The following is a 20,714-nucleotide window of genomic DNA, read 5'->3' as shown; positions in this document are numbered from 1 at the left end:
AGGCATTTCTCTCTGGTTTGTCAACAAAGAGGATTTGTTTTTCTTCCTCTTAGAATTATTTACACTCTTCTATTGGTTGCTCGCTCTCTCTATTTCATACTACATTTCCTCTATGCTCTTTTCTCTCCTTACTACTTGTTTTTTTTCTCTCAAATTCCCTTTCTCTTTCTCTCATTTCGTATTTAGAAAATGATATCATGAATAATTTCGCCTCCCTCTTTTCTCCAAAGGACATGAGTGAAAAGAAAAGAAAACTCATCTAGCATTTCGCTTCATTTTATCATTAAATTATGATTTAAATATTATTTATATTTTTCAGGTCATGCTTGGTGAATGCCTTTTTTTCAGAAGAAAACAAATTATGCATAAAGAATAAGAGTAAAATATAATTAAAGAGTATAATAATATACAAATATGAATAAAATATAATTAAAGAGTATAATAATATACAAATAAGAGTAAAATATAATTAAGGAGCATAATAATATACAAATAAGAGTAAAATATAATTAAAGAGTATAATAATATGCAAATAAGAGGGAAATATAATTAAAGAGCATAATAATATACAAATAAGAGTAAAATATAGTTAAAGAGTATAATAATATACAAATATGAGGGAAATATAATTAAAGATTGTAATAATATACAAATAAGAGTAAAATATAATTAAAGAGTGTAATAATGTACAAATAAGTGTAAAATATAATTAAAAAAAGTAGTCGAAATATTGATAGCAAGTGTTAGATGGGCATAAACCTTTTTCGTTTCAATATTAAGCAAATTTCGAATATCACCGATTTGTGCAGGAGAGGGAAACATCGGAATTTAATATTAACACTATGGCGCTATTCGTATATCAATTCAGAAGCCGCTTTGACTGTGTTTCTCAAATAACATGCAACTCGAGCTTTTTAATAGTAACATTCATTAAAAAAGTTTAAAAAAACGCAGTTTGATGAGTTATAAATATTAAACTTAAGATAATTCACCATAAATGTCAAAGACAGAAAAAAAATATTGTAAATGTATTTGTACAGATTTTAAAAAAACATATATACCATAACAGCGCGAACCATAAAACTAATTTGTTAAATGTTCAACGAGTTCATTGGTAAAATAAATTCCTTAAAAGGCAACTAATTACTCCAGATGTTTCGTATTTACCTGCATCCCTTAAACAAAATAAACGGAAGAGATAGATGACGTGAATAAAAGGTTATAAAAATGCTTAAACGAAAATACATCTTCACCAAATCCATTTCCTTATTACTTTTACAAGTAGTTAAATAATGCAATTTTTGAAAAAGATTTAAAAAAAAAAGGTTAGAGAAATGCACGCGAAACAGAAATATTAAATCAAAAAGCTAAAAATAAAGGGCAAATAATAACAAAATATTTTTTATCAGGAAATCAGAAATTTCAGTACAGCTACAAACTCCGACATTATTAAACTTAAATCTCTATTATGTTAAAATGAAATTTGAAAAAAAAATGTAGTTGATACTTTATCTAACTAAACTTAGTTATTTATATAGTTAGAACTAAAACTTACTTTTAATAATACGTCCATTAGTACTTTCACTATTTTATATGCAACCCGTGTCATTTTTGTTACTATTCATCATTCCAATATTTTCAAGAAACTTTAATTATGATTAATATAAAATATATTTGATAATATTGTCTTAAATATATCAAAATTTGTATTGACTCAAAGGATTAGAAATAACAAGAAATGTATATTTCTTCAAAATTACTAATTACTAATATTATAAATTGTATACAGCTAAGTAATGGCATTATATGCACTGCAATTTATATTCTATATAGCATCATTATATTATATAAAGCAATTATATTATGTATAGCACTTTTACATTGCCAACGAGGAAGGAGAGAAGTCGCACGTTAACATGTATTACTAAAATGAATCTTAAATGCGAATATCTATTTGGCAGGTAAATGGAATTTTAAAGTAATATAAAAGCATATTTCAAGTATTTAGTTCTTTTTATTATTACGTTAGCATATTTAAGGAACGACAGTGTATATTTTTGAATTGCTTATCGGAAACAGAAATGGAATAAAAGTTAAATAAAATAATACAATATTATGAAATTCTTTGAAATGATGTAGATAATTTCGATTAAGGGCTTAATGCATTATTCAACATAACAATTTGAAAATAAAAGAAATAAAGCGCATACAATTCTAAGCTCTATATTATATTATCACCATTGGCTTTTGAATTGCTTTTCTTGTTTATTTCTCTTAGTTTGGGCAGTTGTAGCGTTCTTTTCTTTCCGACCGCAGAAACAACTCCTGCGCTAATGGAATCCTCTGATGACTTTCTCGTGTTTTCATTGCTTTCTTTTTCAAATTTCATTCTTAATTTTATAAATACATTCTATTGTACAGTGTTTTTGATACTAATTAAATGGTTCCTGCTTTCGTTGAATTTATGATGGTGAATTTGCTTTAATTTACATCCCCGAACTTAATTTCCTGTATGCCCACGAATAACCTTTCTTTTCCATTCTTTTTCTCACTGGCCTTTTTTCTCGATTTGAGGTTCACAGAATTTTGACATTTTATTATTTCAACGCCACCAAAGATTTTTTTTCTTAAGTTTTTGCTAACTCAAAAATAAACTGTCCTAAGAAACTAAGAAAATATTGCTGTTTTATATTTACTCGGTGAAAAAAAAAGTTCGATTGATCGTATTAATAAAGTGCATCCTTTTTCTTGAAAAATGAATAAACAAATTTTCAGGGCGCAACTAATTTCAATGATATTTTGATTCAATTTTCGCCAAAAATTTCTAATAGTACACTGCAGTTTAAAAGTTAAGGAGGGAGGAAAAAGGTACTCGATATATACATTAAAGATATTATATATTATAGATATTATATATTATAGATATTATATATTATAGATATTATATTGCTCTAAAAAATATGCAGTTAGTATGTAATAAATGCATATGCGTTAGAAAAAGAAAACATTTTATTAAATAGTTAATGACATCAAATACAAGCTGTTGTATATGTTGTATATTTATAAACAATATTTGTAAAATAAAAGTAATAACAATATTTGGCATTATTTCTGAGGTTTGTCATCCGTCATACTCATAATGGATTTAATTTATGATATAATGCAACTTTTTGCCAGTAAAATATTACGAACTTTCTTGTGGATCTAAAATGCTTTGAAATATTTTTGTAAGACAAGCAAAAATATTTAAATGGAGTAAAAACGTTGATTTAATGTCATTATAAATAAAATCTAAAAAAAAATATTGGGTAGGTGCTCTAATTTTTCTGATTCGATACAACAAAATAAATTAAATTCAATTTAACGAAACCAACGCATTTGTATTACAATTTAAAATCAATGTCTAAGATTGCATATGAGAATTTTATCATTTGCTTAAATNAACAAAATAAAGTTTTTATCTGTTATATATATTTATTTTGTTGTATCGAATCAGAAAAATTCAGAACTCTAAATTTCTTTAGCTCATAAAGCGATTAAATACATTCACTCTATATAAACAATGGATTTAAATAAATGTAAATAATTTCAAAAAAATAAAACACTAACCGAAATTTAATAAAATTTAATTTTTCTTAATAAATATGAAAATTTCAATTTTATTATTAAATACCTACAAATAATTAAAGAAACAAATTTTTTGGGTAGGGAGAAAGAGATTTTTTTATGTAGTTTTTGAATTTTTTTTTTAATATTTTATGCATTTTAATAATAAATGTATATAATACTCTTCATTTCTGAATTTTTAAATTTAGAAAAAATGAAACAAAAACTAGATAAACAAGTAAAAGGAATATCTTTTGAACACAAATAAGGAATAATTTTAATATATATTTTTCTAATTAGCAAAAAGCATATAATATAACAACTACCTAACACATAAGTGACCCTGGATATTCAAAATGTTTATTTGAATTGATCCAGCAGAAACCTTATTGCTTAGTGTTTTTTTAAAATGAAACGAATTCTATCATTCTTATTTGCATAGATAATATAATTATGGTCTAACCATTTTCATTTGCATAGAGCTTTGATGCAATTGCCTACTCTTTTCGGCAAGGACTTAAAAGCACTCATTTTAAATGGGTATATTTTATATACAGTATTCAACACATGTATAAAAAATAGACTTTAACATAAAAGGATTAAAATTAACTATTTGAAACTAATAGGTATTAAACTGACGTTACTATAGTGTGTTGTGGCTATCAAAAAATTTTGCTGAATGCAATATTTCGAGGATGTTTAATAAATTTATATTTCTAATTAAACTAATTCTTAAATATTTTATTTATATTTTAATTGTTTATAATGAATTTTTGGCTTAAATATAAATTTTGAGACTTCCATTACACAGTGAAATTTTTTTGTTTATTTACTAAAATGCTATGGTCATTATATAAAGCTATAAATTATTTTTCTTTGCTATAGTGTCAATTTTTGGTTTAAATATTGGTGAAAATATGACATTATACTTAAGAGATTTTTGCGCACCATGTTACTTTTGATTGAATTACCACTAAAATGCCATAATTATGCAAAATTGCAATTTATTTTTCTTTATATAAATTACAAATTTTTTGTGTAGTATTTAATTTTATTTCATCAAATTGACAAATGCAAATGCAGCTATTTTGAGAGCCACAAGTACGAGAAAGCACTTAATATTTGGGAGAATAAAAATCTATTTACACATGATTATTTATAATTAATTCCGGGAAGTTTTTATGTACAATTTCATGATTAAACAAACATTGATCTCCGACATTTTTCATTTAGCTGGAGAATAGTTATGTTTATAAATTACAATTTTATTTACATTATCACAGATATAATACTAAATATACACTTAAATATAACTTCAAAATCTCAGTGCTTTACTAAACATTTTTAGAAAATATGCTTTTACAGAAACTACAAACATATACAGAGCATTAAGGGAAAAGAAAAGAAAAGAAAAATAAATTAGAAAGGAGAATAATATTTTTTATAACTATCGATTGAAAATAACGAGCGTCAGTAGTTAGAAATCTGAAAATTGCATGTTATGATAAAGCTGCGTGAAACTTTTTGATAGATAAAGCTTATGTACACATTTTTTAATGCAACTGTACCTTATAATTTGAGCAAAACGAGGCAAAGAAAGTTAATATATAAAATCCATGTGAGCAAATGTTCAGTTCTTTTTTTAACGTGGAGTTTTGCTAAGTAATAATAAAAGCTATGTATCAGTAATAATGAAAACAATATAAAAAAATAAGTGAAATGTATTAAATTATCAACAAATATATTTGTCCTCAACTAATGATTTTAATTTAGACTTATTACAAACAATATAGTCACTCAAACGAACGTCTACATCATCGGTAGTTAAAAATGTAATGTTAAAAGAATTTACTGGAAAAGAAATTTAGTTTTTTTTATTTAATTAAAAGACATATGAAACTAACTAAGTAATTGAAATTAATTAAAATCCTTATCTGTAATCAAATGAGCTTATTATAAAGAAAATTTATGTTACCTAAAATCTGACATTTACTTTTGATGTACTAAAAATGGTTTAAAACTAAAAAAGCCATTTTTGGAATATATGCTAAAAATCTAGAAATGCTTAAATTAAAAAAAATGCATTCACTTTTTATGCAATCGAGAAAATTTTTAATATTACTTATAATTACAAAATTTTTTAAATGTATCAAAATTGCCATCAGCTGTAGTAGATTTCAAAAGAAAGAAACAATTGAGATAATATGAAACCGTTTTATGAGCTGTTATATGTATANTTGAAAAATAAGTAACGTTATCCTGAAAGAAAATATAAAATGTAAAAGGGGAAACAAGGTTTTTTAAAGTTATTACATTTAAAAGTTCCATGATAAATTTACGATTAATTATAAGCGAAATCCAAAATTTACAGTCCTTTCCTTATTAATATTTTATAGCATGTAGTTAAAATGGTTTTAAAACTGCTTTTTTTATAGGAATCTGTCAGACTTAAGGTTTAAATTTTGAACTTACTATGCTGAACTAAATTTTGAATCAATACTTCTTATAAAAAAAAATAAGATTTTCTCAATGAAACTGTCTTATAGCATTACAACTATTCATTTCGGAAAGTACTGTTTTATATTTTAAATCAAATTTTATTTCTTTTTTTGATTTCAATTCAAAGCAATTCGAAAAAGCGGAATATCTGAGTTTCCAATTTTATGTCTTAATTTTTTTCAAAGCAGTTTAGATGCCACAATACGTAATTAAAGAATTTTCAATATAGAAAATAATAAAAGTTATTGCTTTTAACAAAACTTAACAGTATTTATAAAATTATAACTTTGAGATGTTTGATTAACACTTCAATTGTTATAAAATTACTGAAACTTATTTAAATGAAATGTCTTACAATATTAATCAAGCATTTATAATTGGATTTTCTTTATAAAACTTTAGAAAGTCTTGCACTCACAACTTTTGTAAGGAAGCAAAATAATACCAGTTGAAAATAAAAATTTTTTTTATTATGACACAACAACTAAGATAATTACTTGATGTTCAAAATTCTATTAAAAATGAAATTGAATCCTAGCTAAAAATGTAATAACAGATCTCACGCAAGAAATTTTTAACAAAATTAGATTATACTATTATAACAAAAATTTAAAATCAATAGTAAAACACTGTTTAATTACCCCAATAAAGTTTTAGTATTTTCTGCTTTGGTAGCAGGTTTTTTTTTGTTGATAAAATCTCAGATCTATAGAAACATTATAATAACAAATCAATAACATCGCAAGTGAAAAAAATTATTCTGGATTCTCAAAGTAATAATTTGTAATTGTAATAAAATAAAGATTAAAAATATAAAAAAAAGTTTATTACATCGAAATTTGCAAAATAACTGTTACCTGGTGCAATTAATTTTTAAATTAAAAAAAAGTTAACTAAATTCATAATTCCCAGTTTTCGAAGTAACTTCGGAAATCACTTTAAAATTAAAATAATAGTAGAATAGTAAACAAAATAAAGTTTTTATCTTATGCTTTCAATATTTTTACAATACAGAAATAAATGTTTTATACGTTGTACAATACATGAAAAACGATGGACAATAATATATGCAAAATTACAATACAATACAATAAAGTACAATACAATAATACGTATGAAAATACCATGCAACACTTTATAATGCAATCAATTAAAAACAACTCAAAAACTGAACTCCTTTCTTGTTTCTCACAATTATTAGACGCAGAACATAAACCATTTACTAGTATTAAAAATATTATATATATATATATATATATATATATATATATATATTACATAGAAAAGACAAAAAAGAAAAGAGNATATGTATATGTATATATATATATATATATATATGTACATATATTAATATATAATTAAATAAAAATAGAGGATGAACTTCTTAATAAGGTACATTAGAATTTATTAACTGCTGTTTTAAATTTTGCCATAAACATAAATCCTAGTTTGAAACGAAGAAATCTTATATCATATTTTATAGACTACAATTTTTAAAAAATAAAGCTTAAATTAGAGTCTTAAAATCATAACTGTGTCCCATAATCATGAATCTCAAAATCATAAGAGTCTTAAAATCATAATTAAAATAAAAGAGTCATAAAATCATAATATCTTAATATCACTACAAACTACTGAGGTGTGTTGACATGATTAAAAATTTGTGGAGTTTCTTAAAATAACTAGAAAATGAAAATCGCATGTGTCAGATACTCAGAATAATAGTTCAGAATAAAAAATAAATAAATTACAAGTTAAAAGTTTATATGAAAAGTATAAAGGTCAATGAAAGTAATTTCAAGCAAGGGACACAAAATTATTACATAAATGTAACGATATCACTACTTCTTGGTGCTGACCAATGTTTTCTTTAAAATTTGAATGATCAAAATTAAAATCACAATAAAAATGTATAAGTTTAAAAACTCTCATTTTGCTGTTTGCTGAATATCGCCAAAACACATCCCGATGAGAAATAAAATGTTAAATAATAAACAAAACAATGTCGATGTTATCTTATGCTTTCATTTATAAACAGTAAGTAATAAATGTTTTAGACACTGAACAATATATGACATACGATACAAAGCAATAGGAGGAGATAATGCAGTTTAATACATTGTTATTCAATAAAATACTATACAGTGAAATCTGTGCGATAAAGTATAATGCAATTAACAAGAATGAAAAATATTACAAATACATAAATGTCAATCCTAGTTTTATTAATTGCTTAACACAGAAATTAAACCATTTACTAGTGTTAAGAATATACCACTGTGACGTCAAAGAAACGCATTTTCTATGGTTTCGCTTTGCCTTAATTTTGATAGAACTTGATATTTATTTTAAATGGAATGTTCGGTATAAACTATGAATTTGAAGAGCAAGCAATTTAGTGCTTCGGTTATTTATATAAAATCCTGTTAATTTCCTTTCTGTTTAAATTAAAACTTATATAAATAAATAATCTAAAAGACTGGATGCAGTAAATATAAGAAACAATACTTATACGTATTTATTCACCTACTAATTTAAAACTATAAAAGGTGAATGTGACACATGTCTATGCATTATATTCTACAATATAATAGTAAAAGTTTTGAAATGAAATCATAATTTTCTTTTAGTAGTAACGGAAAATTATTTTTGTTTTCTTAAACATATGAGATTGATAAAAGGAAATCTTTCAATCATTTCAAATCTTTCAAAAATCATCGAAAACTCTTTCAAGTAAATTATAAAATTTTTAAATAAATACCAAACATTTTACATAGGATATTGTAAATTCAATTGAAAAAAAAATAAAGAACAGGACAAAAAGAAAATAACCAGAAAAATTATAGAAAAAAAGGAAAACAAATTATAAGGAAAAAACTATAAAAGACACATTAAACTTTTTGCCTCAGTACGCTCTTTATAAAAAAGCAAAAGCGGTACTATTTTGCTGCGATTTAATCACAGAACATTTAGGTTTGCACTTTTGACGATCTCTGACGTTATAGTGGAATCTCTTTAATATATATTCACGGTTTGGGAAAACTTAGATTATACAACCTTGAAAACAATTTGGAAATTTTTACATCTTTTTTCAAATTAAACTTTTTACCTTTGAACATGAGGACATTTAATCTTTTAGTGGGATATATGCAAATAAATATCTTTTGAACAGCAATACCAGACATTCAACCATGCAACAAATACAAGATTAGTGTAAATGCTACTTTTAATAATCGATGATCGCTTCTTGTTTCCAGAAGTTTCTGAAAAGATTAAAAAAAATAAATAAATGCTCAAAGAACCATAATTTAAATTTAAAACAATTAATAGAAAAATTAATAACTTCATTCCAAAATAACAATTATTCCAGACTGTGTTTTTAAAAACCAATTAAAGTTTAATAGTTTTTAAAAATAAATTAATATTTAAGTCATGATTAGCAAATTCGATCAGTAATTATTTATTATAAAATATTATGCATTAAATTCAAAATAAAGTTGCAGTAAAATTTGCTAGACACATAATAGTCTTTGTATTACACAATAAGTCACCCACAATTTAGATTAATTTTTGAAAAAAATGCTTTTCTTTTATATTAATCTTATTTCTCTTTTACCACTATGATACTGTTAAATGCAGCAAATTGAAGTTCTGGATTTTAAGCAAAGCAAGATTAATGATTTGATATTTGAAATATGGTATTTAAATTTCAAACAAAAACTTGAAGGTTTAAGTTAAATGTTTAATTTGTGTGTTATGTGAACAAAAGAAAAAGAATTTAAAAGACTCAAAAATCTTGTTTATAATAAAAAAGACTTTATAAATTTAATGTGCGTATTCGCAACAGCATTACATAAATTATTAAAATTACGATTTCAAAAAAATTATATTTTAATGTTTATTAGCATAAGATATGTGCTAAGGAGACTTTTTTTAAAAAGAAAAAAAACATAAACTGTTTTGTTAAACTTTTTTAAGAAATTCTCTGAATAATTTAACGGTATAAATAATAAGTTATGACTAGTTACGTTGAAGTTACAAAATTAATAAATATAGTTATAGATAATTTGTTTGAAATATTACAATATATTACATATTTCGGAGCTTTCTAAACTAAATCACTAGAAGTCATAAGGCTATGGTATTTCAAACTGTGCAAGTATAACTTAAACAAAAATTTTACTTTTAAGTTAACACTTTAATTTTAAGTATTTTTTTTCAATCAAATACAACAAATCAACAAAATACTTATTTTTTAACAAGTAGCAGTTTTAGGATTAAAATTATTTAAATTTTAATTATACAATTTTAAATTATTTTTAATTTTCTGTTCAACTAGTTATAGTGATGATTTATCTTTGTCTAATAAAATAAATAAATAAAAATTGCAACTGCAAAAAAATAATCTTTGCTGTTTTAGTTCTTATATTCTCTTTAAGATGCTTTTTCAGCTTTTGGATTACTTCATTGTCGTTCATTTCTTGCCATAATCCCGTTGTAATCTCGAAAGAATCTTTCTTTATAGGATTTACTCTTCTTTGTTTCCAGAATTTTCTTCACTTCAAAAACCAACGTTTCTGTCTCTGTAATAATAAATATAATTATACTTATTGCTGCACATCACATTAATTCTAAAATGAGAATAATTTTGAAAATTCGGAAAAAAGTGTACGCAGAATTAAAATTGCAATTCTTCTACAACAAGAAAATAAAATATGGATACAAATAAAATATCATTTAGATTTTCTGTTTTAATGCTGAACTATTCACAAATTTCAAAGAACAAAATCTCGCAAAAGTAATTAAAATATGTGAATATATTGGTGGTAATGACTTGAAAATATTTAAACATATAACGAATGAATTTTAAAAAATATAATGTAGATATGTTGGTAGATAGGGGAGTGTCGGGTACCCTCGACTACTGTCAATTTCCTATGTATAGAATATTTTTTCAAGTCAATCGGCCATCGGACGCTAGTTGTTATATTGAAAAGAGATTATTTTCAAGGTTTCAAGTATTTATGCAACTGGTAACATGGTAAACAATAGTTTTGAAAATATGTTGAATACAGTAGTCATGAAATTAAGAAAAATCGGTTGAATTTTGTGATAAAAATGATAAATGAGGTTTATCTATTGTCAATACATTAGTCATTTTCATTTACACCTGAAAAAACAGTCGAAAAACATCATTTTTGCATCTGGGTGGGGCTACCCGACACATTTTGAAAAGAGCTGAAAAACATGTTTTTTTAAATTTCTATTTTTTTAAGTTGAACTATTCTTCTCTTGGTTTATTCTTTTTGCATTATTTAATTAGATGATAAAACAATAGAAACATACAAAAATATTGATTATTACTTAATATTATACAGCAATATAAGCATTACTCCTTAAGTGGGCGGGGCTACCCGACTCTCCCCTAAATGAATCTCTGGAGAAACTTGATTAAAATTAAAAGAGAATTTTGATAAAATAGTTCAAAAATTTCGTTGCTCTCATATATTGTTGGTATCAGTCACAAAAACTATTATTCTGAATATTTACCACATATTTCATTGAGCGACCCATTGCATAAATAAATTCCTTATTTTTGATTATGAGATAGGAAGTTTCTGGTATGTCGGGTGTATAAATCAACCACTGTCAGTAAGTCGATTATTATTCCTATAGACGTAATGTGTCAAATGATACTTGACGTTTAGCGAAAGATGGGTTCGAATTTTATTGTAAAATCTTTTAAAAAGGGTGGAATTTCAAATTCTTTGAATGAGGGTGAAGAGGATTTTTTTTTGGGGGGGGGGACTCTGCAAATGAGTATAAAGTAGAATAGATTGCAGAGTGGGATCAGTATGACGACACTGCTAACATTACTGAATCCAACACAGATGATGTTCTGAAATCTCGATATTTGTAGTTTTGCGTACATAAAAGTACTTATTGTATTATATTTTTCTTTGTAATACTCTTGAAAAAAATATCTTTCTGTATTCATTATTTTTTCTGAGCGTAATTGCAAGGATTATTTTTAAGAAAAAAACCTTCAGATGTAAAGAAAATATCATAAGAGAAATTGTCAAAATAATTGTTTACAACATATTAAAAATACTTTAAGAAAAGGGTAAATTAGTAAAGAGTTATTTATATCCATCTCATTGTCATGATGCATCGATATTTTGCAATAAATGTTCAATTTTATCGAAAATTATGGAGTCAACTTGTGATCAAATTGACACCATATAATTTATAATTTTCATAAAATTGCACTGGTTTGAAAAGTCGTCTCAATGCTGCGAACTCTCAATATTTTATATTTAACAATAACAGCACCAATTATCAAATCGCCCAACAAAATATCATCACTTAAAAGTGTCTATTTGAAGTAGACGTCCACTCATCAAAATAACTCTCAATGAAACCAATAATTTTTTTAAAGAAAGCTGTTTTTTTATTATTTATTTGCACTATTTAAAAACTCTAACTATTGCAAAAAATGCATATAATTAAGTCATTTTTATCTTATTTAAGGTCATTTTTATCTCATTTAAGGACATTCTTATGTCATTTAAGGTCATTTTTAATAATATTTTATTTTTATAGTTGTTTTTATCCTCTTTATATGAAAACTGAAAAAAGAATGAATAATACATAGCATTTAACTACGGATTAAATTTGATTTTAATTTAAATTTACAACTTTTTTTACTAGTATTTTTTCAGCTTCTGTATAGAAATTTAAAAAAAAATGAACACGAGACTAAAGATTACAAAAGTACAAAATGCAAAAATCAAAAATTTAATTTTAATATGATCATTCTGTTCTTTTAATTTTGAATGTTAAGTTTTATATCGAACAGTTACAAATTAATATGCAGTTTATTTTCGTGTGCAACTAGAATGCAACGTTAATAAAGGAAAAGAAAATTTAAAGCTAAGCTGTAGTGAGTCTTATTTTTAAGTCATTAATTTTTTTAAATCACTATTTATTAAATTGTAGTACATATGATCTAATTTTAATCCGAGATCAAATTGAAGTAAATAACCGCTTTCGATTCATCTCTTTCCTTGGATTGGCCCGATTATTGGATTTGCTCAAGGTAATAGTATATTATACTGGATAATTCATTGGTTAAGGGTCAAAACTTTATTAAATTTCAATTCGATGATTTCTTATAAAAATTATTAATATTTATTGAATGATATTCATTATTTCATAATATTAATTTCAATAATACATTTACATAAAAAAATATTTTAGTTATCTTGATTTATATTTTTGCAATATGCCAATCCAATTCGGGAAAATCCATGGCTAAAATTTTATAACTACCTTCTCCAGTATTCAATTACAAACTTAATATTATTTAAGCTGTTGATATCTTTTCATTATTAAGCTTTTTTATTTTAATTTTCCTTTTAATTTTTAATAATTGTTTCCCTTTTAATTTTGAATAATTATTTTCTTTTTCTCTTACAAATCCTTTCTTTTCTTTTATGTTATATGTCATAGGCCAATTTATTTTTTTATAACCGTCGTTGAACAGCCAACCCAATTTTGGGTTTACGACTACTAATGTTCAATTCCGTAGCCTTGTAATTTTTGAACCAATCCTGAAGACAAGGAAACTCCTGGATCAGTACCCCCAGAGGTATTTATTAGTTATGGGAACACGGAGGACTTTGCGACTTGACATATTTAACGTGGAGCAGTCACCATTTAATAGACCATTTAATTTAATAATCTTCGGCAGGCGGGGATTGGACATGGGCCCAGGCTATCCCGGGCTATGTCATAGGCTAATTGTAAAATTCGGGTTCTAAACAGACTCTTGACGGCATTCTATAGGTTAATTGTTTGTTAGCCTATTGCATAAGTGATGTTGCAGATTGAAAAAACCTTAATTTTCATATTTGCCCATGACCTATATATATTAGGACATGCTTACTTAATTGGTCGACCTTTAACAAGAACATCATTTATTAAAATGCACGAAATAAAATTAACTTAAAATCAAAATTTATAAGTTATTGTCTTACTATCCGTGCATAAATAAGTTTTAAGTGATAAAAGAGTTTCATGGAAGTAATTAAATTATTTATTTCATAATCGTTAATCAAATTATGTAAGGATGACAACAGGCTGAAACCTATGATATTACGTAACAGCTTCACATGTTATAGCTGCCATTAATTCGATAATATCCAAAGGACAAAATATTAAAAGATATTTACCTGTTTCAATGTAAGGATTCTATTCGAAAACTTTTCTATCTAACCAGATTGGCAAAAATTTTTCATTTCCCATCGCAGTTCTGAAGAAAGAGAGAAATTTTTCGGAATCCTACATCATTCCTGGCTAGTGCGTCGCTTTCTGAAAGACAATCGATAAGTTTTAATGTCAGAGGTAAGTCTTTTCGCGCCAAACAGATCTCGAAAGAGACGTCATTTCGCCAAAGTTGAGAAAAGCTGGCAAAAAAAAATTCTAACTAATAAGAATCACTAAAAAGTAACTTAATTGCAGTTAATTGTAAATATTTTATAGAATTTATGGGAAATAAAGCAGTGATATGATTTAAGTTAAGAAATTTTATGATTCTACACTATTATTGATTTCACACTATATTAGTCACTAACGTGAACTATTAGAAATTTTAAAGCATGTTGAACCAAAATATCTTTAATATCTGCCATCCAAATATGGTGCTGAATAAACTTATAGTGCCTCCTAATTTAGTTTTCATGACACTACAGTTACACTTGAACGTTGCTCAATTTAACTTTTTTACGCAAATGGGACACCGATGTACTTTTTATATATTTTTTCTGACGTGATAATGGCAATTAAAAATATATTTTGGTATCTTTAAATTATAAAACGTAGTCTAATAGTTACTAAAGAAATCTGTTAGATTATCGGAATTGTATTAGTACTAAAATATAAAATTCAAAGAATGTAGTTTGAAAAAAAGATGTAAATTAAAAAAAAATTCAATGATGACTAACTGTTTCTCTTAAATCTACAAAACTGCAAATTTGAAAAAGAGCTTGGAAAATTTTACCTTTAATGGGGAAAAAAACACTAGTGTCTAATGTTGTATTTCATAATCATAAATTATTAAAAAGCAATAAATTATTAAATGCAGAAGATAATACGTTTCACTTTCAATAAAATAAGTATGAAAAATATATTTCGTAAAAATACTGCGTTAAAGGGATATCAAATTTTGCGTTATCTCAAGGATGCTATAGAGCGAAAGATACTCTTTATGGCAAATTAATTCTCCTTCACTAGCATAAGTAATTTAAAACTAAAAATATAGAAAAATTAACTCCAGAATAACCAACAATAACACGTGAAGCTCCCAATTCTGAAAAAAAATTTCAAACTGCAAGCAGAATTACTCAATTATTCTGCCAGAACTACTCATAATTAAGCAACGGGAAAATAAACCTGCAATAATTTGTTAGTATTTTGATAATTTGAAAACATTTTTTTAGCAATTGTAATTTTCTCACCTGAACTCACTTTTTTCTAAAATTCAGATCTTCATATATCAATAGAGGTAAAACCAAATTTGCCATAAAAGTTTTCTCTCGTGGTATACCGTTCTCTTAAAACCATTTTAAATTTTCATAAAATTTGTACCGTATTAGAGTTCAAGGCACCTATATTTTGGCTTATCATTGAACTAAATTTTCTAGGAGAGTAGGGCTAAATCAATTTTTTCCACATAAGATGATATATATACTCTCTTTAGTGCGACCTCCTTTACTTCGACCCTTCGATTATAATGACTGAAAAACATACTAGTGTTTTCCATTTCAAAATGAAACGCAATGTTATCTTAATGCAAATTAGAAACTTAGTGTACACATTGCATTTTGTTCCATCTAGTGTAATCACCAAAAGTTTGTGTCATATTTTTTAACCCAAGAAAATTATTCTATTGTTGCTCTCTCAAAGCGAAAAATTTTTCATTAGCAATATGATCGAGTCTAAACGAAATAATTCAACTCCCGTTTTTTTAATGTTACCTTTAATGAACATGAAACACCTTGAATTCTCCATGAATGAATAAAAAGAGCCAATACCACCCGTTCTTATTCTAAGAGGTCTACACGCCCCTTAACGATACTCAGGGACTAATACCCTTTAACGAATTATCGCTTATGCGCTGTCAAAATCAAATATCGAAAACGTTAGGGTTAAGGTAAACCGCAACGCTTTGCGAAATCTCTCTATTGCTTTTCTCCTTTTTAGTCTAATTAGAAAAATTTATTTTCAAATTTTTTTTTCTGTTTTAGTTTTCTTTTTCACCACATATGGAACTGGCCCGAGCAAAAGTAGGGCATAAGATGAATTTTTTTGTGTATGAAGTTTTCTTGAGAAATTTTTTTTTTTGTGTATTTTAAACTTCTGCTTATGAAAGACTATTTTTTAATGTCGGTAGAATTTACAGAGAATTCATAGCCATTATAGTTTACAGCTTTATATAGTGTAACAGCATATTTTTTAGTTATTTGTTAGTTACGGCTATTACAATTTCTGTAAGCTGTTATTTTATTAATTTTGTTTCTGTTTTTTTAGGAATTGATTACGAAACAAAATTAAGATATAAAGGATAAAATAAAGAGATTTAAGATGAGAAGGGATTGTTGCGTGATGGTAGTAGTCCACAAAATGAAAGATTAGAAAAAAATCGGTTACGATTTGTTAATGAAATTACGAGCAAAGTATCTCATTTTAACAATCATAAATACGATATAAAATCCCTACAAAAGAATATAAGATTGAGTTGTATGTATTTTGCTACCATTTTATTTTTCATTGTCTAATGTAAATATTTATCTACTACTTTCTTAATAAAATTCCCTAACTACATTTTTGCGCAATGTTCTTGATTGGTAAAATTATTGTTAAGCATTAATACAGAAAAAGAAAGAAAAAAAGTTAATAAAACATAGAGAAAAACAGCAGCTTCTTTTGTGATCAAAACTGACTGTTGCGCCACAGATGCGATGTGGTTTGACCATCTCTGTATTTAAACTCAACATGAAGCGAACTTCAATCATACATTAGTGAATTATTTTATCCACATTTGAAAATATTAATGTAATGCGCATGGGCGGATCGTGAATTTGTGGGGCCCTGGGCTGAAACTACTTAGGGGCCCTAATAGATATTTTGTCAAAAAACTGTTTTCTATAGTGATGTAGATAAGTATATAGAAAAAAATAGGACAATAAAATAATTTTATTTATTTAATTTTTTTTTCATTTGTGCATACAAACAGCAACTTTATTGCAAAAGAAAGTGACAGGTTATGTGCAGTTATGTTACATAAATTATAAAGCAACCTTTCTGCATTTTTGTGCTGCAAATTCCTTTATTTGCTCATCACATTGTAAGTCCTTTGTCAAATCACAATTTATGGAAAGAGCTGATAAATGATTTAGTCGATGGTTCGACATTGTTGTCCTATATTTGTTTTCTATATATGACAACCTGGAGAAAGAACGCTCCACTTCACAGCTAGTGATTGGCAAAGTTAAAAAAATCTTTAAGATAGTATAGCAATTTGGGAAAACATCAACAAGTTTCTTTTCATAAATAAGCATAAAAATTTCACTGCAAGAGGTGTAAGACTCTGGCTTAGACTGAAGTAAATAAAATTTTAACTGAATGCACTCATTCTTTAAATGCTCTTCTACGTCATTTGGATAATAATCAACAATATTACGTACACTTTCCAGATCTATGATTTCCATATTTTTGTCTTGCAAATCCATTAAAAATTTGAATTTCTTGCTATACATCTCATAGACTTGGCTCTTTTTATTTAAATCCGTAATCAGCTTATCCAACGCAACGTTTAGCGTGTCTCTTTTAAATTTTTCTGCGCCGTATACTGAGAATTTATCAGTAGACTTATCTGAAAATTTTGGAGTAATGCGTCTCTTGTTTATGTCATTGTAGTCTATTCCCACACTAGTACTTAATCTTTTAGCTTTATCTTCGTATTCCTTTAGCTTCTGATCTGATTGGTGCCTTATGTTGTTCACGAAGTCTTTTAATGACACAATTAACTTGTTGCCTTCACAAGTATCTGAACCAGAGCTCTGTATTTTTTTATTAACTAAATTAAATCTCCCCCAAATTTCTTCCCAAAAAATAATCAAAATTGTAGTATCGAGTTTCGCCATTTTATTGAATAAATTTCTGCCTCTTTTCGGAAATCAACTTTCTCATCCTCATTTTCGATGAAACTTTCGAAAATTTTCATAATGTCATCATAATTATTTCTCAAAGCTTTGACAGCATCATAGTGACAAGACCATCTGGTCTGGCTTAAACCTTTTAATGTAAATTTGAGTTTTGTTTCACGATTTAACAGTTCCCACCTATAGGTCGAAGTAGAAAAGAAAACGTATATTTTTTGCACTACTCCAAAAAAGTTCACAATTTTGGTTACAACCTTAACATATTCTTCACCAACTAGTTTAAGGGAATGCGCAGCACATGGTACATAATCCGCGGATTTATTATTTTGTTTTAGTAGTGCTTGTACACCGTTGTAGTGATCCGCCATAGCAGCGTTGTCATAAGATTGTCCCCTACAATTATCCAGTAGTAGTCCATTTGTTTCTAAAAAGTCTTGTAGAATATTAAATAAATGTAAGTCAGTATGACTACTAATTTTAATGAAGGATACACATCCTTCATACACTTTCCCCCGAAAACAGTATCGTAATACAATAGCAAGTTGATCATTGTGAAATAGATTTGGAGTAGAATCCATCACAATTGAATAATACTTTGTGTCGTCGTTATTTATTTGAGTTGTAATTTGTTTAATTATCTGTCGGCCCATAATCTCAATTATTTCCTCATATACTGTTTTTGATAAGTACGATATTATCGGTTTTGGTCGCAGCTCTCGTTGCTCAATGTGTTCAAGAATGAATGGATCGAACTCTGCCAATAGCTCCAGAGCAGCCATAAAATTACCATTATGTGGAGAACCAAATACTTCCTCGAAACCTCTAAATGCTAAGCCCCTTATACTTAAAAATTTAACCACGGCAATCACCAGTTTTAGGACATTGTGATAATATTCTGTTTCTTTTCTTTATTGCTTCTGACTCTGCTTGTCTAAAACAGATCTATTTTCTTTTCGTGTCAACCTCACTAACATTGATTTCTTATGTTTATTAGAATTTTCATGATTTTCTAAACAAGTTCCTATGTGTTTCCAATCAGAAAATCGGATTGTGTATTGAGAAGGGATTTTAGAAAAAAGTTTGCAAGTCAAACAAAAAACAGTACCAACCCCGATTGAATAACATAACCAAGATCTTTCCAGTGATTGACCATTTTTCATTTTCTTAATGAAATACCTATTTGAAAATTTTCTGTTTTGTTCTTTGTATTTCTTTATTGAAGCTGAATCTATGTTTTTCGGATCTTTCTTTATTTTGAAAGTCAGTCATTTCGTGTGAGAGGATGTTATTAATAAAATCATTATTTAGCAATTCTGGCCGCAAGCCCACGTCAACATATTTCTCAAACTCAAACTTAATATTCTCTAAATTTCTTTCCGCCTCGTTATTACCGTCCTCTTGCTGAACACCAATATAGTTTTCAGTGGGATCAGAGGGTTTCTGGTAGTCAAGACNAGAATTTATCTGTAGACTTATCCGAAAATTTTGGAGTAATGCGTCTCTTGTTTATGTCATTGTTGTCTATTCCCACACTAGTACTTAATTTTTTAGCTTTCTCTTCGTATTCCTTTAGCTTCTGATCTGATTGGTGCCTTATGTTGTTCACGAAGTCTTTTAATGACACAATTAACTTTTTGCCTTCACGTGTCAACCACACTAACATTGATTTCTTATGTTCATTAGAATTTTCATGATTTTCTAAACAAGTTCCTATGTGTTTCCAATCAGAAAATCCGGTTGTGTATTGAGAAGGGATTTCAGGAAAAAGTTTGCAAGTCAAACAAAGAACAGTACCATCCCCGGTTGAATAACATAACCAAGATCTTTCCGGCGATTGACCATTTTTCATTTTCTTAATGAAATACCTATTTGAAAATGTTCTGTTTTGTTCTTTGTATTTCTTTATTGAAGCTGAATCTATGTTTTTCGGATCTTTATTTTATTTTGAAAGTCAGTCATTTCGTGTGAGAGGATGTCATTAATAAAATCATTATTTAGCAATTCTGGCGGCAAGCCCACGTCAACATATCATAATATAACAACAAACTCAAACTTCATATTCTCTAAATTTCTTTCCGCTTCGGTATTACCGTCCTCTTGCTGAACACCAATATAGTTTTAAGTGGGATCGGAGGGTTGCTGCTAGTCAAGACTTTGCCCACTTTCATCACTTGTATTTTTTTCCTGGTGTTGCGATTTTCTGCTCCCTTCAAATAGATTCTCTTCGGATAAGATCCCTTCCTTTTCGCTTGTTAATAACTTTGTAGCTATTTCATTCTCGTTTTTATGTTCTAAGTTGAAAAAAGTTTCAATTTTTGCACATTTCTTTCTTTCTTTTCCTCGATCTAGCTGTAATTTCCGTTTCTCAGCTCCACTTTTATATTT

The 20,714-nt window shown here is 26.7% G+C and overlaps 2 protein-coding genes and 1 long non-coding RNA gene across 3 annotated transcripts; all 3 read right to left on the bottom strand.

Annotated features, from left to right (window-relative positions):
• Nucleotides 1–7,813: 7,813 nt before the first annotated feature.
• Nucleotides 7,814–14,484, bottom strand: LOC107442928 (uncharacterized). Its single transcript, XR_001583936.3, has 3 exons — nt 14,340–14,484; nt 10,569–10,688; nt 7,814–9,368 (listed from the first exon to the last, which is right to left on the bottom strand). It is a non-coding gene; the product is annotated as an uncharacterized lncRNA (long non-coding RNA).
• A 2,969-nt stretch (nt 14,485–17,453) lies between these two features.
• Nucleotides 17,454–19,108, bottom strand: LOC122271681 (zinc finger MYM-type protein 1-like). Its single transcript, XM_043053797.2, has 2 exons — nt 18,350–19,108; nt 17,454–18,227 (listed from the first exon to the last, which is right to left on the bottom strand). Exons 1-2 carry the CDS (start codon nt 19,106–19,108, stop codon nt 17,454–17,456), a joined length of 1,533 nt encoding a protein of 510 aa, XP_042909731.2.
• A 668-nt stretch (nt 19,109–19,776) lies between these two features.
• Nucleotides 19,777–20,178, bottom strand: LOC139426109 (zinc finger MYM-type protein 5-like). Its single transcript, XM_071183814.1, has one exon. It carries the CDS (start codon nt 20,176–20,178, stop codon nt 19,777–19,779), a length of 402 nt encoding a protein of 133 aa, XP_071039915.1.
• Between the last annotated feature and the right edge of the window lie 536 nt (nt 20,179–20,714).

The sequence above is a fragment of the Parasteatoda tepidariorum genome, chromosome 7 (assembly GCF_043381705.1).
Source record: "Parasteatoda tepidariorum isolate YZ-2023 chromosome 7, CAS_Ptep_4.0, whole genome shotgun sequence".
Taxonomy (NCBI): Eukaryota; Metazoa; Arthropoda; class Arachnida; order Araneae; family Theridiidae; genus Parasteatoda; species Parasteatoda tepidariorum.
The sequence above is the reverse complement of the archived record's forward strand: the minus strand, read 5'-3'. Positions and strand labels throughout refer to the sequence as shown.

Coding starts and splice junctions, on each gene's coding strand:
- LOC122271681 (XM_043053797.2), bottom strand. CDS start 19,108: ATGGCTGCTCTGGAGCTATTGGCAGAGTTCGATCCATTCATTCTTGAA. Junction 18,228..18,349: donor TCGAAAATGAGGATGAGAAA/GTTGATTTCCGA, acceptor AAAAAAATACAG/AGCTCTGGTTCAGATACTTG.